The sequence below is a fragment of the Gopherus evgoodei genome, chromosome 6, assembly GCF_007399415.2.
Source record: "Gopherus evgoodei ecotype Sinaloan lineage chromosome 6, rGopEvg1_v1.p, whole genome shotgun sequence".
In the NCBI taxonomy this organism is placed as follows: Eukaryota; Metazoa; Chordata; order Testudines; family Testudinidae; genus Gopherus; species Gopherus evgoodei.
The window spans coordinates 11,905,045-11,925,217 of NC_044327.1; the positions used below are offsets into that span (position 1 = coordinate 11,905,045).

The following is a 20,173-nucleotide window of genomic DNA, read 5'->3' on the forward strand; positions in this document are numbered from 1 at the left end:
TTAAAAGCAAAACTTTTAATAAAAAAGAAAGAAAAAAGCAGAAGGTTTATCTCTGCACTTTAGACGGTAAAAAGTTACAGGGTCTTTCAACTATTAAACAATAGAACGAAACTTTCTCCAGCAGAAACACAATTTAAGCTACTTCCAGCAAGTGCACATATGCAAATGGAAAAAAACAAATTAAAAGACTATGACCGCCTTTTCTTACTTACAATTCTGAATAGATAACAGACTGTAGCAGGGAGATTGGCAGAAACCTGGTTGCACCCCTTGCCCCATCCAGGACCCAGAGAGAACAAAGCCAAACCCAAAACCCACAAACAAAGGCTTCCCTCCACGAGATTTGAAAGTATCTTGTCTCCTGATTGGTCCTCTGGTCAGGTGTTTGCAGGTCACTGTTTGTTAACCCTTTATAGGTGAAAGAGACATTAACCCTTAGCTATCCGTTTATGACACCCAGCTTACCTGGTCCATCTCAGATCTCGTTCTTAGATATGTTTATAGTGAGATCAAGCATAAGTTCATCTTACAAAGCACAGGGATCTGAGTAGTAGCAAGCAGAAGTATTGGAAGCAAATGGTTATATATAAAATAAAATCATAACAAGCATTCCAGAGCCTTAATTCACAAGATACTCTCATGTCTGTAGAGTGCTGCTCACCCAGAGTGCTTGCCACACATTAAGGCCAGGCCAGCTGCGACTCTCTTTTCACTTATCTTGTGACTTTGTTGGTTTATGGTGGAAACAGAAGCAGATATCAAAACCTGGTCTGTTACTCGTCATCGTCCCTGAAAAGTACTTTTGCTCCACTTCGCTAGCTAGCACTTCTTATTTCTATTCTTATTTCTAAAGGTGGACAGAGAAGCTGCCATGGGCTCATGGATGAGCTTAATACAATGGGAATAGGAAGGAGACACTTGGACTATCAGAAAGCCAAGGTCCAATAAACAATATTACCTTGCCCACCAATTTCTGTTGATGAAAGAGACGAGCTTTTGAGTTTACACAGAGCTCTTCTTCAGGTCTGGGAAAGATGCTCCAAGCATCACAGCTAAATATAATGTAGAACAGATTGTTCAGCATAAGTAGTTAACGCATACTGTAAGACAGTGGTTTTTCAACATTTCCAGTGTACACCCTTATTGGGAGTCTGATTTGTTCTGCATACCCCAAGTTTCACCACACTTCAAAACTACTTGCTTACAAAATCAGACATAAAAATACAAAAGTGTCCCAGCACACTAATTCTGAAAAATTGCTTGCTTTCTAATTTGTATCATATACTTGTAAAATAAATCGATTGGAATATAAATATTGTACTTATATTTCAGTGGATAGAATATAGAGTAGAATAAACAAGTCACTGTCTGTATGAAATTTTAGTTTGTACTGACTTCACTAGTGCTTTTATGTAGCCTGTTGTAAAACTAGGCAAATATCTAGATGAGTTGACATACCTCCTGGAAGACCTCTGCATACCCCCAGGGGTATGCATACCCCTGGCTGAGAACCGCTGCTCTAAAGCCTTGGCTACACTGGAGAGTTACAGCGCTGGTGGTGGCTTTACAGCGCTGCAACTCACTCACCGGCCACACTTGCAAGGCATATGCAGCGCTGGTTGTACTCCACCTTGACGAGAGGAATGACGACTATAGCGCTGCTGATGCAGCGCTGCTCCACCAGTGTGGCCACCAAAAGCGCTGTTATAGGCCTCCAGAGGTATTCGGAGGTATCCCAGAATGCCTGTTCAGCCACTCTGCTCATCAGTTCGAACTCTACTGCCCTGTCCTCAGGTGACCAACTGTCAGACCCGCCCTTTAAATGCCCCGGGAATTTTAAAAATCCCCTTCCTGTTTGCTCAGCCAGGTGTGGAGTGCAATCAGTGAATCTTTCCAGGTGACCATGCCTCCATGTGGCAAACGAGCCCCAGCATGGAGCAATGGTGAGTTGCTGGACCTCATCAGTGTTTGGGGGGAGGAAGCTGTGCAGTCCCAGCTGCGCTCCAGCCGTAGGAATTACGATACCTTTGGGCAGGTATCAAGGGCCATGATGGAAAGGGGCCATGACCGGGACACGCTGCAGTGCAGGGTTAAAGTGAAGGAGCTGTGGGGTGCCTATTGCAAAGCCCGCGAGGGAAACCACCGCTCCGGCGCTGCTCCCACGACCTGCCATTTTTACAAAGAGCTGGAAGCAATACTTGGGGGTGACACCACCTCCACTCCGAGGACCACGATGGACACTTCAAAGCAGGGGGAGGAGGAGGAGGAGGAGGAAAGCGAGAGTTAGGGTACTGGGGTGGGGGGAGATACCCCGGAGTCCCAGGAGGCATGCAGCCAGGAGCTCTTCTCAAGCCAGGAGGAAGGTAGCCAGTCGCAGCAGCTGGTACTTGGTGGAGGACAAGCAGAGGAGCTGGTTCCCGGTAAGCGGTTTTTATTTTCAAGATGGAAATTTTTCGGGAGAGGAGGAAGGGTTAGGGCTGCCTGCATGCATGCCTAGATGCGGAATAACACAATGATGTGGTCTATCACATCGCGGTGATCGGCCTCGGTAATCTCTTCAAAAGCTTCAGCCAGAGCATGGGCAATGCGCTTGCGCAAGTTTATTGAGAGTGCCACTGTGGTCCTTGTTCCAGTCAGGCTAACGCGGCCGCGCCAGTGTGCTGCGAGGGGTGGGGGACCATTGCAAGATGCTGGCAAGCTGCATAGGGGCCAGGGCAGAATCCGCATTGCAGTAGTAAGACCCTCCCGTGCTTCCCAGGTGACCTGCAGCAGCGAGATATCGTCCAGGATAAACTCCTGTGGAAAATGTTGGGATAGTGTTCAGTGTAGGTACCCCCTGCAGCTGTTTGCTTTCCCCAATGCACAGAAACCCAGTTCAGCCCTGAACCAGTCCCCCTCACTCACCATTTCGGGGCTCCCATGGGTTATGTGAGCTCTCTTTGGTATGGGAAAATTATGCTATTGTGAAGACTGTTACTGTGGAGGAATAACTCTGTCTGGTGTAAACAATGCTGCCTCTGTTAAGTGTTGCATTTTGACTTTTCAACAGATGTAACCTTGAGATCTCGGCGGTCCGTGTTATCATCGGCTGAGAGACTACAAAACCTCTGGAAGAAGCTGTGAAAAAGCAAAGAAGACATGTTGCAAGGAGTTATGCAACAATCTCTAGCAGAGAATCAAAAAGAGCAGGACTGGAGGGAAAGGGAAAGCAGGATCCGCCAGAAAAACGCAGCGAACAGGAAGAAAAGCACGAAGCAGCTGATAAGGATCCTGGAGCGCCAGGCGGACTCTATCCAGGCGCACGTAGCCATGCAGGTGGAGCATGTAGCATGAAGGCCACCTCCCTCCCGCCGCCCTTGTCCCAAAGCTCTTTCCCTTGTGCCCCCATGTCAGCTCAAAATCCCCTTCCCCAGCATCCAGGTTCTTACCACCACCAGCTGCCTCCAACACCTGTATGTTCACCAACCAGCCCTGAGAACTACGACCCTTACCCTCTGCACTCAACCCCCATCACCATGCAGTATAGCCATCCTGAAGTGCAGCAGTCATTGCACAGCACTCCAGACAGGACATATTCAAACCTGTGACTGTACAGTTCCCCATCCCACCCCCCTGCCATTTTAGGTTCCCAAAAAGTTGTGTGTCTGTCAATAAAGTTATTTTCTTTTCAATAAATGAATTCTTGGCTTTGAAAAGAGACTTTATTATTGCAGAAAGTCAAAGATACCTTAGCCCAGGAAAGAAACAGACACTGCAAATCAGCTTAGGAAACACAGATTCCTACTAACATTGTAACCACTGCACTTCAGTCCCGTGCAAGGCACCAAACATTACTGTTGGTTTTCAGCCTTAAATTCCTCCCTCAAGGCATCTCTAATCATTGCAGCCCTGTGCTGGGCCTCTCTAGTAGCCGTGCTCTCTGGCTGTGCAAATTCAGCCTCCAGGCACTGAACCTCGGAGGTCCATGCCTGATTGAATCTTTCACCCTTCCCTTCACAAATATTATGGAGGGTATAGTACGCGGATATAACTGTGGGGATGCTGCTTTCCCCCAATCCAGCTTCCCACACAGAGATTGCCATAGCCCCTTTAAACGGCCAAAAGCACACTCCACAGTCATTCGGCACAGGCTCAGCCTGAAGTTAAACTGTTCCTTGCTGCTGTCAAGGCTCCCTGTGTACGGTTTCATGAGCCACGGCATTAACGGGTAAGCAGGGTCTCCAAGGATCACAATAGAATTTCGACGTCCCCTACTGTGATCTTCCAGTCTGGGAAAAAAGTCCTGGACTGCAGCTTCCTGAAGAGGCCATTGTTCCGAAAGATGCGTGCGTCATGCACCTTTCCGGGCCATCCTGTGTTAATGTCAATGAAACGCCCATGGTGATCCACAAGCACCTGGAGAACCATAGAGACATATCCCTTCCGATTAACGTACTCGGATGCTAGGTGGGGTGGTGCCAGATTAGGAATATGCGTCCCATCTATTGTCCCTCCACAGTTAGGGAAACCCTTTTGTGCAAAGCCATCCACATTGTCCTGCACGTTCCCCAGAGTCACGGTTCTTCTTAGCAGGATGCGATTAATGGCCCTGCAAACTTGCATCAACAAGATTCCAACGGTTGACTTTCCCACTCCAAACTGGTTCCCAACCGATCGGTAGCTGTCTGGAGTTGCCAGCTTCCAGATTGCAATAACCACCCACTTCTCCACCAGCAGGGCAGCTCTAAGTCTCGTGTCCTTGCGCCGCAGGGTGGGGAAGAACTCCTCACACAGTCTCATGAAAGTGGCTTTTCTCATCTGAAAGTTCTGCAGCCACTGCTCGTCATTCCAGACTTCCATGACGATGTGATCCCACCACTCAGTGCTTGTTTCTTGAGCCCAAAAGTGGCGTTCCACGGTGCTGAGCGTGTCCGTGAATGCCACAAGCAATTTCATGTCATACGCAATACGCGACTCGTTATCATCGTCAGACTCCTCATTGTCACTTTGGATCTTAAGGATAGTTCAACTGCCAAACATGATGTGCTGGCGAGACTCGTCAGCATACTCCTCAGCAGTTTGGGCTCCATTTCCTGCAGATCGAAATGGAACACAGAATCGCGCTGCACAGAAACCATTGAAAGATGCAAGATGGCACCAAATGTTGAGGGAAAAACAGGGATTGCTGGAATGTGAAGCGATGCATCACGGGGCGTTGGGACAGGAAGCAGAATGACCTGCCCTCTCCGTCCCCTTCTCACATCCCATGGTGCCAGAATTGGAAGAGGTGCTCTGTGGGATAGCTGCCCATAATGCACCACTCCTAACACCGCTGCAAATGTGGCCACACTGCAGCGCTGGTAGCTGTCAGTGTGGCCACACTGCAGCGCTTTCCCTACACAGCTGTACGAAGACAGCTTTAACTCCCAATGCTGCACACCTGAAAATGTAGCCAAACCCTAAGAGACCATTCAAGGTAGAGCGGCGAACAAAAGTGGGTTACGGATTATTGCAATAAGCCACAAATCCAGTTACATTGTTAAGACCATGATTTTTTGTGCCTAGCAAAGTTCTGAATGAAAGCTCCCAGGCTCATCTTTTGTTGTGCAGGTTTCCTTTGAGGATGAGGACTGAGAGGTCAGATACTGGGAGAAGTGTTCTCCCACAGGTAAAAGGCTATCTTTGTCTTTTATCATTTTCTCATGTGAGTTCCTTCCAGAGTGTAGCGATTGTCTGGTTTCATCTACATAAGTGTTATTGGGGCATTTAGTGCATTGGATGAGGAACACCACATGTCGTGATAGGCATGTGTAGATCCCATGGATCTTGAGAGGTGTGTTGTGGGGGCTGTTGATCATAGACTCATAGGACTGGAAGGGACCTCGAGAGGTCATCTAGTCCAGTCTCCTGCACTCATGGCAGGACTAAGTATTATCTAGACCATCCCTGACAGGCGTTTGTCCAACCTGCTCTTAAAAATCCCCAATGATAGAGATCCCACAACCTCCCTAGGCAATTTATTCCAGTGCTTAACCACTCTGACAGTTAGGAAGTTTTTCCTAATGTCCAACCTAAACCTTCCTTGCTGCAGTTTAAGCCCATTGCTTCTTGTCCTGTTCTCAGAGGTTAAGAACATTTTTTCTCCTTCCTCCTTGTAACAACCATTTATGTACTTGAAAACTGTTATCATGTCCCCTCTCAGTCTTCTCTTCTCCAGACTAAACAAACCCAGTTTTTTCAATCTTCCATCATAGGTCATGTTTTCTAGATCTTTAATCATTTTTGTTGCTCTTCTCTGGACTTTCTCCAGTTTGTCCACATCTTTCCTGAAATGTGGTACCCAGAACTGGACACAATACTCCAGTTGAGGCCTAATCAGTGCGGACTAGAGTAGAAGAATTACTTCTCGTGTCTTGCTTACAATACTCCTGCTAATACATCCCAGGTAGATGTTTGATTTTTTTGCAACAGTGTTACACTGTTGACTCATATTTAGCTTGTGATCCACTATGACCCCCAGATCCCTTTCCACAGTACTCCTTCCTAGGCAGTCATTTCTCATTTTGTATGTGTGCAACTGATTGTTCCTTCCTAAGTGGAGTACTTTGCATTTGTCCTTATTGAATTTCATCCTATTTACTTGAGACCGTTTCTCCAGTTTGTCCAGATCATTTTGAATTTTAATTCTATTCTCCAAAGGACTTGCAACCTCTCCCAGCTTGGTATCATCCGCAAACTTTATAAGTGCACTCTCTATGCCATTATCTAAATCTTTGATGAAGATATTGAATAGAACCAGAGCCAGAACCGATCCCTGTGGGACCCCACTCGTTATGCTCTTCCAGCATGACTGTGAACCACTGACAACTACTCTCTGGGAATGATTTTCCAACCAGTTATGCACCCAACTTATAGTAGCTCCATCTAGTTTGTTTATGAGAAGGTCATGCGAGACAGTATCAAAAGCCTTACTAAAGTCAAGATATACAACATCTACCTCTTCCCCCCCTATCCACAAGGCTTGTTACACTGTCAAAGAAAGCTCTCAGGTTGGTTTGACATGATTTGTTCTTGACAAATCCATGCTGACTGTTACTTATCACCTCATTATCTTCTAGGTGTTTGCAAACTGATTGCTTAGTTAGTTGCTCCATTATCTTTCCAGGTACAGAAGTTAAGCTGATTGGTCTGTAGCTCCCCAGGTTGTCCGTATTTCCCTTTTTATAGATTGGCATTATATTTGTCCTTTTCCAGTCTTCTGGAATCTCTCCCATCTTCCATAACTTTTCAAAGATAATTGCTAATGGCTCAGATACCTCCTCAGTCACCTCCTTGAGTATTCTAGGATGCATTTCATCAGGCCCTGGTGATGTGAAGACATCTAACTTGTCTAAATAATTTTTGACTTGTTATTTCTCTACTTTAGACTCTGATTCTACCTCATTTTCACTGGCATTCACTATTTTAGATGTCCAATTGCCACAAACCTTCCTGTTGAAATCTGAAACAAAGACGTCATTAAGCACCTCTGCCAGTTCCATTTATTGTCTTTCTCCCCTCATTGAGTAACGGGCATAGCAGTGGAGATATGTCTGCAGGTTTTAGATTGGTGGCACTTTGGCAGCTTCCTTCTTTGGTGGCAACTCGGCGGCAGGTCCTTCCCTCCGAGAGGGACCGAGGGACCCGCCCCTGAATTGCCACCAAAGAGCAGGTGTAGTGTATTAAATTGCTCTCCCTAGGAATATGCTACTTATGGTGTACTGAGCATGCTCTGTTCATCTGCTAACGCCACTGCCCTTCACCCTGCCCTTATTAGCCGTAAGATTCTGCTGACTGCTATTTACAGGGGTTAAAAAGGAGCAAAGGATGGGGAATCAGAGCAGGTGGGTGGCCAGGGTCTGAGCAGGTGGTGGAAATTGACTGGTCAGGGGGGTCAGGCAGCCAGAGGCAGGATTAGGAGAGGGGCTAAAGGGCAAAATCAGGGCTGGGGGGAGTAGGTGGCATTAAGCCCAGGAGTGAGCCACTGGTAGAGGGTGACTAAGGGCAAAACCTGGCACAAGTGGGGCACAGGGGGTAACAGTAACCCCAGGGAGACTGAGACATCAGTGTTTGCAAAAATGGTGAGAGGCAAAGGGGCTTTTTGATTTCCCCTCTCACAGACAGCACCTCTCAGCATCGACTTCCCAGGGCTGGGTTCTTAAAGGCACAGGCATCCCAATACCTAGTCAATGCAGCTCCCCTTGGTCTGATCTAACCTACTGCGGCTATGTCTACACTACAAAGTTCAAAGCGCTGCTGTGAGTGCCAGTGCTCCTGGTAATTCACCTCAACGAGGGATTAGCGCTGAGCACTGGGAGCCGAGCCTGTCCACACTAGTGCTTTAAAGCGCTCAAACTTGCTGCGCTCAGGAGGAGGAGGAGGGGCGATTTTTCACATCCCTGAGCCAGCAAGTTAGAGTGCTTTAACTTGCCAGTGTAGATAATCCCTGAGATTTAATTCAGTGAAACATTTTACACAGATCCCCTCAGAAACAAAGAATCCCTTATTACTGTATCTGAATGCATAGAGTCTCCAAGCAGTTTCCCAAGTTGTCTTATCTGCTGCTGGTATTCCCGGAATGCCCTGAATTTTTAAATTTAATTTTTTCTTTTCATTTTAGAGCTCACTGAATTTCTAGCCTAGTGTTAAAACTTTGTTTTGAGTCAATCCACCAATGGGGATTGCATTTCTGCAACTGTTATTTTGCCTCAGTCTAGCCCTTAGTGTTTTTCTGTATGCCATTGTGTACAGTTTGATTCTCAAATATTCAGTAAAGACAGGATACTATCTCCTATAACGTCTTTCTCCCTGGAAAAAAAATCTATTGTAATTTTTGCAGAAAATTAGAACTGCCATCATGGGTCAGACCAATAGTCCGCCTAATCTAGTATCCTGTCTTGTGACAGGGCCAATGCCAGGTGCTTCTAAGGGAATGATCAGACCAGGCAATGACTCAGTGAACCATCCCATTCTTCACTCCCAGCATCTGGCAGTCAAGAGACAGTTTAAAGACATGCAAAACATGGGTCTGCATCCCTGATTATCTTGGCTAATAGCCAATGTACTTATCCTGAGGGACTGATCTAATTCTTTGTTCAACCCATTCATAGTTTTGCCTTTCAAAATATAATGAACACTCATCTACAACCCCAAGATCCCTTTACAACGACAAGGATTCTAAAATCATGAGTTATACACCCTTGAGTCAAGAAATTTTAATAAATACATTATATCTTTTTTTTTATGTGCCTCTTTGTTCCTGAGCCTGTAGGGCAGGGCTGCCCAGAGGATTCAGGGGGCCTGGGGTCTTCGGAGGTGGGTTCTGCAGCAGAAGGACCAGCCCCGTGGGTCTTTGGAGCATTTTGGTGGCGGGTCCCAAAGCGGAAGGACCCCCTACTGCCGAATTGCAGCCAAAGACCCGGAGCGGAAGAAGCTCCGGGGGTCCGGGCCCCATGAGAGTTTTCCGGTTCCTCCACAGCGAGTGTAGGACCCCGCTCCAAGGCCCCCAAAAAACACTCGTGCGGGCCCATGCGGGGCCTGGGGCAAATTGCCTCACTTGCTCCCTCCCCCACCCCAGAGAGCCCTGCTGTAGGGTGCAGTAAGGCCAGTTCCAGTGCCTTGAGCCTGAACACCTGAATGAATCTTAGTCTACCCTCATACTTTCCTGTTACTTCTCCCAAACATTTAATATACCTAAGGCCATATCTACACTTTAAGTGTGGGTTAACTCAAGTTATGTCAGCACAGAGTCACTGTGGTTACTATGCCAAGTATCAGGGGGTAGCCGTGTTAGTCTGTATCCACAAAAACAACAAGGAGTCCGGTAGCATCTTAAAGACCAAATAGGTCAGACAGGGGAAGTTGTGGCCATGGGATCCAACTTCTTATAATGCATTGTTAACTATCCACTAATATCATATGTATCCCATACATAAACGTATACATAATGTTTACTTTTTTTTTCTAAACCCATAAATTTGCCTGGCCCACCTCACTGTCTGCCATTTCACACAGAATCATGGAGCTTATATGGCTCTGCACTATTGTCATGAGTGTTTGCACCCAAAGGCGCATACTCCTTTACTATTTGCAGAGCAGCAAACATACACGTGGGGTGTGACATTACACTCTACATTCTTTATGAAAAAATGCTTATGATCTGGATATGACATAGCTAATATATACTTTATGCAAGATGGCTGATGTGGAGTATCATTGCAAAACTTAAGACCTATTGACTGTGTTTATCCAACCTGTATGCATGTAACATTTATATCTGAGGCTAGAAATATTGACCATATCTCTGTATTTCAAATGTGCTCTGTTGGATGAAGCCGGACAATGTTAGTGGCTTATTGACAGAATGCACAAAGACATAAAGATTCCCCCAGGATCTGTGTGCAATAGGAACCTCTGAATGATAGTGTTATACAATGGGGATTACTTGACCATGATCAGATACCTCTGCACAGTGGGTGCTGTTTGACCCAGGTCACAACCCAAGAGCCTTCCAGAAACTGGGGCGAAGAAAGAAAAGGTGGACAATGACAGCCTACAGGAATAACCGGAAACATCTGAGGTACAAAGGCTGAACAGTGAGAAGTGATTGTCCCAGCAATCTGGATGATGGGAAGACAGACACTCTAGCTCAGCTCAGCATACTGAGAACGAGAAGGATCTGACATTATCAATCACTGAAGAATAATCCAGGTGTATATAATATATCTTGTGTCCCCACTATGCAGACATAGACTTTTTTCTCACTGCTAATAAAACTAATGAAAACAACACAAGACCAGTTACGTTTCAACAGTGAAGACAAAGGCTAAAGAAAATGTCTCAAAAATTAAATGAGAGCACAATGAGGTGACACGTGAGTACCACAGTTCTGAGTGTAATTTTTGTGGTGATACCTCTTTGCTCCTTATGTGTGTGAAACAGTGACAGAAGTGGAAGTCTGTATAAAGCACAATGGTAGATTTTCTGCCTGTGAGTTTGCTTTCCAAAGGAATTAAGAATTCCACATACTATTTATAATGCTTTTCACTGCTCTCAATGTTTTGTGTGCATTCAATGTTTTTTTTTTATTAATAGACTGTGTGACCTACTATGCAGTGGAAAGGGACTATTAAAGATTTATTTTTAAATGTTCAGACTTTCATTAAGGTTTTTCATGCAATAGCCATGAAATTCCACTTGCAAAATGTTTTTAAACAGTCCTGAAAATATGGGAATGTCGGGTTGGTTCTCTCTTCTCCAAAAACGTGTTTGGTATCAAGTGTTTTGTCTAATAGGTATTTTGGGGATGGCGACTAAGCATCTTGTCATACAGCGAAAGTGTCACTTAAGATTTCTTGAGTAATAAACATGTACACAAGGCTGTGACACTGCCCCTAAATCATGGTGGATTCAATTTCAATCAAATTGATTTAAATCATAATTTAAATCATTAGTCAGGAAGACTCGATTTAATCATGGGTTTCTAGATAAAAGTGCATTCTTGTTGGTTGTTATAGCCTTAATACACATTCTTCACAACTCAGTTAGATATAAGTTTCATTTCTCGAAGGTACACACTATACATTTTTAGACAGTGATTTATTTAGAAAATCTTTAAGAGTAGTTTTACAGCTATATCAGAAAATGAATGTGTGACATTCTATACCTGGGGGGAGTGTGCCCCATGTTCCTCATTTTCATATAATTGTGATCTTACACATAAAGCATGCCATGTAAGGTATTAGGGGAGAGAATTAGGGTTAGGGTTACACATCAAACCTGTCCAAAGAAAAGTTTATGGCATATGGTTTTTCCTTTCAGCTTAACCTAGAGATGTGCAAAAAATTGGGATTACAACATAGCTTCACCAACCCATACCATCCACAAACCAATGGACTAGCTGAAAACACAAACAAATCCATCAAAAGATAATTTTAGGGCAGGGAAAATTACAGTATTAATAGAAAGGAGAATGCACTATGACAGAAGCTACAAATTGCTTCAAATGTTTAGTGCATTGAAACTCAATTTGTCTTTTATTTAAAGTAAAAGGAATTATCCCACTGCACTAGGATGGCCTCTTTATGCCTTTTCGATTGCATACAATTTCTCTCAGTAAAGACAGCCCTTTCCCCTTCCCCCACAAATAATCCATCCCCATTTTTTACAGAGCATTGCGCAAGTTGGTTGATGATAATAAGACTAATTGTGATGAATTTCTTGATGACATTGTATTTTCTTTGAGAACAAAACCAAACATAACAACCAAATTGTCACCCTATCGACTACTGTATGGCTTTGAGGCAAGATTCCCAGACCAAATCTCAGACAACTACATTGTAAGTGTCCTTCAGCTTTCAGGTGCATATGTTATTCTGCGACGGTTCTTTTTACAAACACAACTCCTTCTCCATTTGTTTCCAAAGCCAACAGATTTTAAGGAACTTGATGAAGAATACTCCGAAGAGTACATCATGAAAATTGAAGCTAGATGTGATGCTGAAACTAAACTGGCTATTAATAATATTAAAAAGCACAAGAAAAGCAACAAATACAGTATGCCAAAACTAAGACTCGTAAACATGGGGAAATAACATTCAAGGCTGGTGACACTGTCATGTTACTGAATGCGAGAAGGAAAACAAGAAAGGGGGGCCAGCTACAACCTACCTATGTGGGACCATACAAACTGCCTCTGTAGAGGGCAAAAGAGTTAAATTAGAAAACAAGTTAGGGAAAGGTTTAGCAAAGTTGTACAGTATCTCCCAACTAAAAGAATTTAAAAAGCCTCCAAAATTAGGAGAGGAAAACATATCACAGAAAAACATGGAAAAGGAAACTGCTGTGGATGACACTGTGAAAACCTCAGAGGTAGGAGAAATGGGAGGGAATGTATCTAACAAGCCTCACAACAGTCAAGTGGAGGCCACACACACAGAAAAGGAGGAGTGTGTAATGTCAAGAGTTTCAAGCAGACATCCAGGTGATTTTGATGACATGGTTACGGAGGATGATGAAGACAGTGAATGGTTTCTCAAAGGTATTGCTTACCACACAGTTGTTTTTAAAGAATTTGTTGACACACTTCCATTTATCAAGCATGTCAATGGTTTCCATGTAGGAATGGAATGTTTGCTTGCAAAAATCATTTCTCTCTTTCTTTTGTACACTACACCACACAAGAGAGGTGGGAGGCACACCAACTTCTATCTAACATCTGGTGATAGATCCAGAGGGGTGAAAAGATCTGCTGCTGAAATCAGAATTGTAGCTGGCCTATTTACTCTTGAGTTAACAGGGCAGGGGGAAGTTGAGAGGACAAACTGGAGGCACAGAAGGTGATGTAACTTGCCAGAGGTTACACAGCAAGTCAGTGGAAATCCTGCCTCTCATTTCCCTGTACTTTTCTTCAGAATCCCAAATTATAAAATTTCTGGATTTCCCTGGTAAATTCTCAAAAGGCCTGCTCAGTGTAATCTCTCTGGTATATTCCCCCACTATATTTCCAGCAGCAGCAGCTATTATCTGGCAGGTTAATCAGCTGAAACTCTCATCTTTTCAAATGTCATCTTGTGTGTATTTCGTTTTGTGCTGAGTGAGAGAAGCCAGATGAAGGTAGGGAGTGTGATTGGGCTGGGAATGTGCAGAGTTTAGCAGAAAGAGAGAAATCTGTGTGATACTTGTTCACATCACATTTTGTCAGCTGCCGTATTCAGCATTCGTTTCTTTTGCTCCTAATAAAAATAGCAGGGTAGGTTTGATTACTGTGCTAGGCCAGGGGTTTTCAAAGTATGCACTGCAGCTTGTAAGGGAAAGCCACTAGCTGGTCACGAGACACTGTTTACCTGTGAGTCCACATGTATGGCCCTTTGCAGCGCTCAGGAACTGCTAATGGTAAGAATTCACTGTCTCTCTGCTACAGGTTGCAAATTGCTACAGATAGCCCTATGGTGTGAGAAAATACTATCTGTAGGAATTCGCTTCATCACATATATCGCTGTTGCAGGTAGCTCATCCCTAAAGGTTGCAGTTTCTAACATGTATCTGTAGGACTGTGCTACCTGCAGCAGCAACAGGTCCTACTTTGCTAAAGAAACGGCCATCTGATGCAGCTAATTCAAGCAGATAGCAGTCTCACATCTCTACGGTGTGAGAAACTGCTATCTGTAGGCAGGGCCGGCTTTAGGCCCATTCCACCAATTCCCCCGAATTGGGCCCCGCGGCTAAGAGGGCCCCGTGCCCAGTGAGAATCCCTTCCCTGGCTAGAGGTGCCTTTTTAATTTTTACTCACCCCGTGGTGCCCCAGGTCTTCGGCGGCACTTCGACGACGGATCCTTCAGTGCCACCGAAGACCTGGAGTGAGTGAAGGACCTGCTGTCAAAGTGCTGCCAAAGACCCGGAGCACCGCCCGGTGAGTACAAGTCCCATGTGTTTTTTGTCTTTTTCAAGTCATCTCTGCTGGGGCCCCATCGAAACTGTTTGAATTGGGCCCCGCACTTCCTAAAGCCGGCCCTGTCTGTAGGGATTATCTTAATCAGATTGCAGTGTTACAGGTAGCAGCACATCCCTACAGATTGCAATTTCTTATAATGTGTGTGTGTGTGTGTGTGAATATGCTCTCTGTAGGACTGGTCTATCTTGCCCTTAATAAGGCTTTTGATACTGTCTCCCATGACCTTCTCATAAACAGACTAGATGGAGCTAAAATAAGATGGGTGCAAAACTAGTTAGAAAACAGTTCCAACAGCAGTAATCAGTGATTCACAGGCTGAAAGGGCATAATGAGTGGGGTTCTCCAGGGATCAGTTCTGGATAATTTCTATTCCAAATCTTAATCAATGATTGAGATAATGGCATACAGCATACAATTATCAAGTTTGTGAATGATAACAAGCTGCCTGCATACAAAATGGGAAATGACTTCTTAGGAAGGAGTACTGCAGAAAGGGATCTAGACCACAAACTGAATATGAGTAGTCTGGAAAGGGATCTATGCAAAAAACTAGAACATCACCCTGGGATATCTGCTCTACTCTGCACTGATTGGGCCTCAACTTGAGTATTGTGTCCAGTTCTGGGCACCATATTTCAGGAAAGATGTGGACAAAGTGGAAAGAGTCCAGAGAAGAGAAAAAAAATTAAGGTATAGACAACATGACCTAAAAGGAAAGTAGCAGCTATATGTATAAATAACTGCCACACATTTCTACATGCAGCATTTTCACATAGACTACAGTGCAAGAAACTGCTACCGGTAGGCGTTTGCTACATCAGAAAGCAGTTTACTACAATAGCAATTTCTTACAATCCATTACCAATCAGTAACTGCTACCAGTAGCACATTCCTACAAGGAGCAGCTTAATACACTACACTCAGGGTGGGTTCTCCTGCCCCACCCACAGATGAGGGCAGCCGGCTTCAGTGCGGCTACCACGCATGCTCCGCGATGGCTAACGGCAGTCATGCCACTGCGTAGTCACGTGACTCGCTCCCTTTCTGTCGTGCTGTGCGCAGAGTGGCGGTTGTGGCGGCGCGTGTCCCCGCTGAGGAGCCGTAGCGCGGGCGGGGCCAGAAGGCGGAGCGGGGTAGCAGCGCCCGCCGCAGTCCCGGCCGCGGAGCCCGAGCTGCCTGGCCGCTGCCATGTTCCGGATCGAGGGGCTGGGGCCCAAGATGGACCCGGAGGAGCTGAAGCGGAAGATGCGGCGGGATGTTTTCAGCTCGGTCCGCACCTTCCTCATCTACGTGGCGCTGCTGCGGATCAGTGAGTGACGGGCGGGGCGCGCGCTGGCCCTTCCCCTCCCCTGGGGCCTCGCCACGAGCCGCCCGCCCCACGTGGGCGCGCTCCCCCCCCCCGGTAACCCGGCCTGTGCTCAGGGCGCGCGGAGCAGCCCCGAACCCCCGAGCTCCGAAGGGGGCTGGGCTGGGGCTGGCTCGGGCGGGGCGCAGAACGGGGCGCTGGGCTGCTGGCGGGGCCCCCGCTGATTGCAGCGCAGACACCCCCGCGGCCAGCTGCACCCTGTAGGGTGCAACGGGCTGTGCAACCCCTCCCCGCCGCAAAAATTCCACGCTGCCTTTGCGGGCCGGACCCCGGCCAAGGACACGCGTGTCTGGAGCGAAAGGTCTCGTCGCATTTGTAGATCAAGTGGAAAGTTTGAAAGCCCGAAAAAGGGAAGGAATTCAGTCGCTCTCCCCGCAGCGCATTGTTAGCTGGTTCCAACACAGGCCTGGGTCTGCTCATGGTCCTTCACAGGGATCTCTCTGCCCCACAGCTCTCGCCATCAGCTTGCCAGGGGTTGATTTCCTCCTGGTGCATCTCTTTGGCTTTCGGACCTCCGAGTAGCGTCTTAAATTCTGTGTGTTTGTTAGGCCTGAATAAAGATATAGCAGACAAAACCAGGTATGCCAACCTGGCCAAAGTCAGGCTAACAGAGGTTTTCTAAAAAATCCTTAAGTGAAAAATACTAAAAAGCAACATGTCTCACAAAAAGCTTAAAAAAAAAGTAAAATAAAAAAGGGGCTGCATTCCTGGCATAGTACCAGCTGTGTTGTGTTAAAAACAGTTCGCTTAAAAACCCCAGCTTCCCAGCCTCCCTGCTTTCACTCCCTGGTTCTGGTCTCTGTTTTTAACTCCCCTACAGTTCTAACTTCTGGTGCTTGTTAAAATATTATTAATTACCTAATGCTGTAAAACATGTATACTAAAGGTGTCTAGTTTCTAGTTGTTAAAAAAAAAAAAAGGGGTGGGTTGCTCAAGTAAATAATCTATAACGCAACAAAACTGTCTATATAGGCTTATACTAAAAAATAGAAAGAAAACTGGTTCTCTCTAAAAACAAGCTGCTCTCTATTAATGTGTGCACTTGTCAATAAAGAGCTTTTAATCGGACCTTGCTGGTGTTGCCTGTCTCTCTCGCGTTCAAACAACAAACCTCGCCACCTGGGTTCAAGTCCCCAACATTTTCTAGCTGTAGTTCTGCTTCAAAGTAAACATTTCACTCAGCTGGTTAAAATGTGAAGTTAGAAGCAGTTCCAGTAACACTGAACTTGTACTTCTGTAGGTCCTTCAGCCATTAACGCAGGGGTAGGCAACCCATGGCACCTGTGCCAAATGCGGCCCATGAAATGATTTTCAGTGGCACTCACGCTACCTGGGTCCTGGCCACCGATCTGGGGTGGGAGGGGAGCGCTCTGCATTTTAATTTAATTTTAAATGAAGCATCTTAAACATTTTAAAAACCTTATTTGCTTTACATACAACAATAGTTAATATATTATAGCCTTACAGAAAGAGACCTAAAAATGTTAAAATGTATTATTGGCACACAAAACCTTTAAATTAGAGTGAATAAATGAAGACTCGGCACACCCCTTCTGGAAGGTTGCCGACCGCTGCATTAAGGTATAGGCAGAGCAAATTGTACACCTAAAACAACTTCTTATCCTGTTCAATTGGACTGAAAATCTATATCTTGGTTGTATGTTCTTTTTCAGCTCCATACATCTTAAAGAAATTGGATAATATATGAATACAGAAGAGCTGCAAAGACTGGATACATGGAAACACAGAAAGGATTGTGGCTGCTTTTCTCTGTTAATAAACAAGGTGTAAAAGGCAGATTTCACATACTGAATAGATCTAAAAATTTCATTTAAGCATATTTGACTTTGTGAGAGCAATGGCCTAGCTGGAAGTATGGAAAATGGTTATTGTCCTTGTGATTGACTTCAAGTCATGCAGTGCTCCCATGTGGCGGCATATATCTCTGTTTGTGCTGGTACAGCCCTTGTCCTGTGTCCAGAAATTCCATCATACTCCTTTTTTTGTAAGTGCAAACAGAATTTTGTTCTGGAGCTACCTCTAAAATACCACAGTGCTATGGCTGTCAATCTTACCGAACCTGTCTGTGTGAAAAACGAAGTTATTTGGATCCCTAAAATCCATCTAGGAAGCTGTTAACTTGAATCCAGTTGATTGATTTATTTTGTTGTTGAAATAAAATAGAATAACAAGTCTGTGATTTCAGGCACAGTTCTATTGCTTTATTTTTTAATAAAATCAGTTACCGTAGAAGGCTCATGGAATCTTTTTACTTCCATCCCCTCACCGACATTTTCTTTTCCAAAAATGTTTCTCATGTATGGAGTGCGGTGGGTGGGTGTGGTGCGTATGGGGATTGGGAAAAGCAGAGACAATAGCAAGAATGAAGAAGGGGATAGTAAATGCTGTGCTTGTACCTTTTAAGTAGGAGACTGTTCATGCCTTGAAAAGTTTACAGTCGAAATAGACAAGACAGATAAAAGGTTGATGGGAAGTCACCCAGACAGTGAGTGGCAGAGCTGGGGTTAGAACACACATCTCTAGTGCTCTGTTCATTAGACCGGGCAGCCTCTGGTCTGAGTTACGCTTTCCTCAAATGTATTTTGTTGTTCCAAATTATTCAGTAGAACTTACTTACGCATGCCATTTGCTCATCTCTGGCTGTGATGTAGCTTCCCCATCACCATAATACCTGATGCTTCCTAGTCTTCCGAATATTCCTAAAACCAAACCGCCTGCCCACCTGTCTCTAGTGTGGGTCCCTTGTTGTTGAGTTTTTTTCTAACACAGAAAATAAATTGCTGAATCCTAGGAGGCTAGAAGGAAGAAAATGTAGCTTAGCAAATTGGTTTTCCTTGGGCACTTCCTCGCAGCAGGGACACTTCTTCCAAGTCTAGCCTCACGTGGGTTCCTGCAGATTATCAACAGCCACGTGGGCCAGATTATCAACAGCCACGTTATACCATCTGTTAGCTCACAATGCTGAGTTGAGCTGCCACTGGACCCAGACAGGTGAGTCAGGAATTCGACTCAGGCCATGTCTACATCTAAAATTTTGCAGCGCTGGTTGTTACAGCTGTATTAGTACAGCTGTATAGGGCCAGCGCTGCAGAGTGGCCACACTTACAGCAACCAGCGCTGCAAGTGGTGTTAGATGTGGTCACACTGCAGCGCTGTTGGGCGGCTTCAAGGGGGGTTCGGGGAACGCGAGAGCAAACCGGGAAAGGAGACCAGCTTCGCCGCGGTTTGCTCTCGCGTTCCCGGAACCACCCTGCAAACCGCAGGGAAGGAGACCTGCTTGCTCGGGGTTCGGGGAACGAGAGAGCAAACCGGGGAAGGAGACCAGCTTCGCCGCGGTTTGCTCTCGCGTTCCCCGAACCACCCTGCAAACCGCAGGGAAGGAGACCTGCTTGTTTGGGGAATGCGATAGCAAACTGGGGAAGGAGACCAGCTTCGCCGCGGTTTGCTCTCGCGTTCCCGGAACCACCCTGCAAACCGTAGGGAAGGAGACCTGCTTGTTCGGGGAACGCGGTAGCAAACCGGGGAAGGAGACCAGCTTCGCCGTGGTTTGCTCTCGCGTTCCCGGAACCACCCTGCAAACCGTAGGAAAGGAGACCTGCTTGTTCGGGGAACGCGATAGCAAACCGGGGAAGGAGACCAGCTTCGCCGCGGTTTGCTCTCGCGTTCCCCGAACCACCCTGCAAACCGCAGGGAAGGAGACCTGCTTGTTTGGGGAATGCGATAGCAAACTGGGGAAGGAGACCAGCTTCGCCGCGGTTTGCTCTCGCGTTCCCGGAACCACCCTGCAAACCGTAGGGAAGGAGACCTGCTTGTTCGGGGAACGCGGTAGCAAACCGGGGAAGGAGACCAGCTTCGCCGTGGTTTGCTCTCGCGTTCCCGGAACCACCCTGCAAACCGTAGGAAAGGAGACCTGCTTGTTCGGGGAACGCGATAGCAAACCGGGGAAGGAGACCAGCTTCGCCGCGGTTTGCTCTCGCGTTCCCCGAACCACCCTGCAAACCGTAGGGAAGGAGACCTTGTTCGGGGAACGCGATAGCAAACCGGGGAAGGAGACCAGCTTCGCCGCGGTTTGCTCTCGCGTTCCCGGAACCACCCTGCAAACCATAGGGAAGGAGACCTGCTTGTTCGGGGAACGCGATAGCAAACCGGGGAAGGAGACCAGCTTCGCCGCGGTTTGCTCTCGCGTTCCCCGAACCACCCTGCAAACCGTAGGGAAGGAGACCTGCTTGTTCGGGGAACGCGATAGCAAACCGGGGAAGGAGACCAGCTTCGCCGCGGTTTGCTCTCGCGTTCCCGGAACCACCCAGCAAACCTCA

The 20,173-nt window shown here is 46.2% G+C and overlaps 1 protein-coding gene across 1 annotated transcript; it reads left to right on the forward strand.

Annotated features, from left to right (window-relative positions):
* Positions 1–15,575: 15,575 nt before the first annotated feature.
* On the forward strand, positions 15,576–18,083 carry TOMM5 (translocase of outer mitochondrial membrane 5). The gene is made up of 2 exons (XM_030566451.1): positions 15,576–15,779; positions 17,510–18,083. Exons 1-2 carry the CDS (start codon positions 15,659–15,661, stop codon positions 17,542–17,544), a joined length of 156 nt encoding a protein of 51 aa, XP_030422311.1. The 5' UTR covers positions 15,576–15,658; the 3' UTR covers positions 17,545–18,083.
* The last annotated feature ends 2,090 nt before the right edge of the window (positions 18,084–20,173 follow it).

What these genes read in the sequence shown, in the direction of transcription:
- TOMM5 (XM_030566451.1), top strand. Translation starts at nt 15,659, where the DNA reads ATGTTCCGGATCGAGGGGCTGGGGCCCAAGATGGACCCGGAGGAGCTG. An exon ending in CGTGGCGCTGCTGCGGATCA is followed by an intron (nt 15,780 to 17,509) that starts GTGAGTGACGGG and finishes GTTCTTTTTCAG; the next exon opens with CTCCATACATCTTAAAGAAA.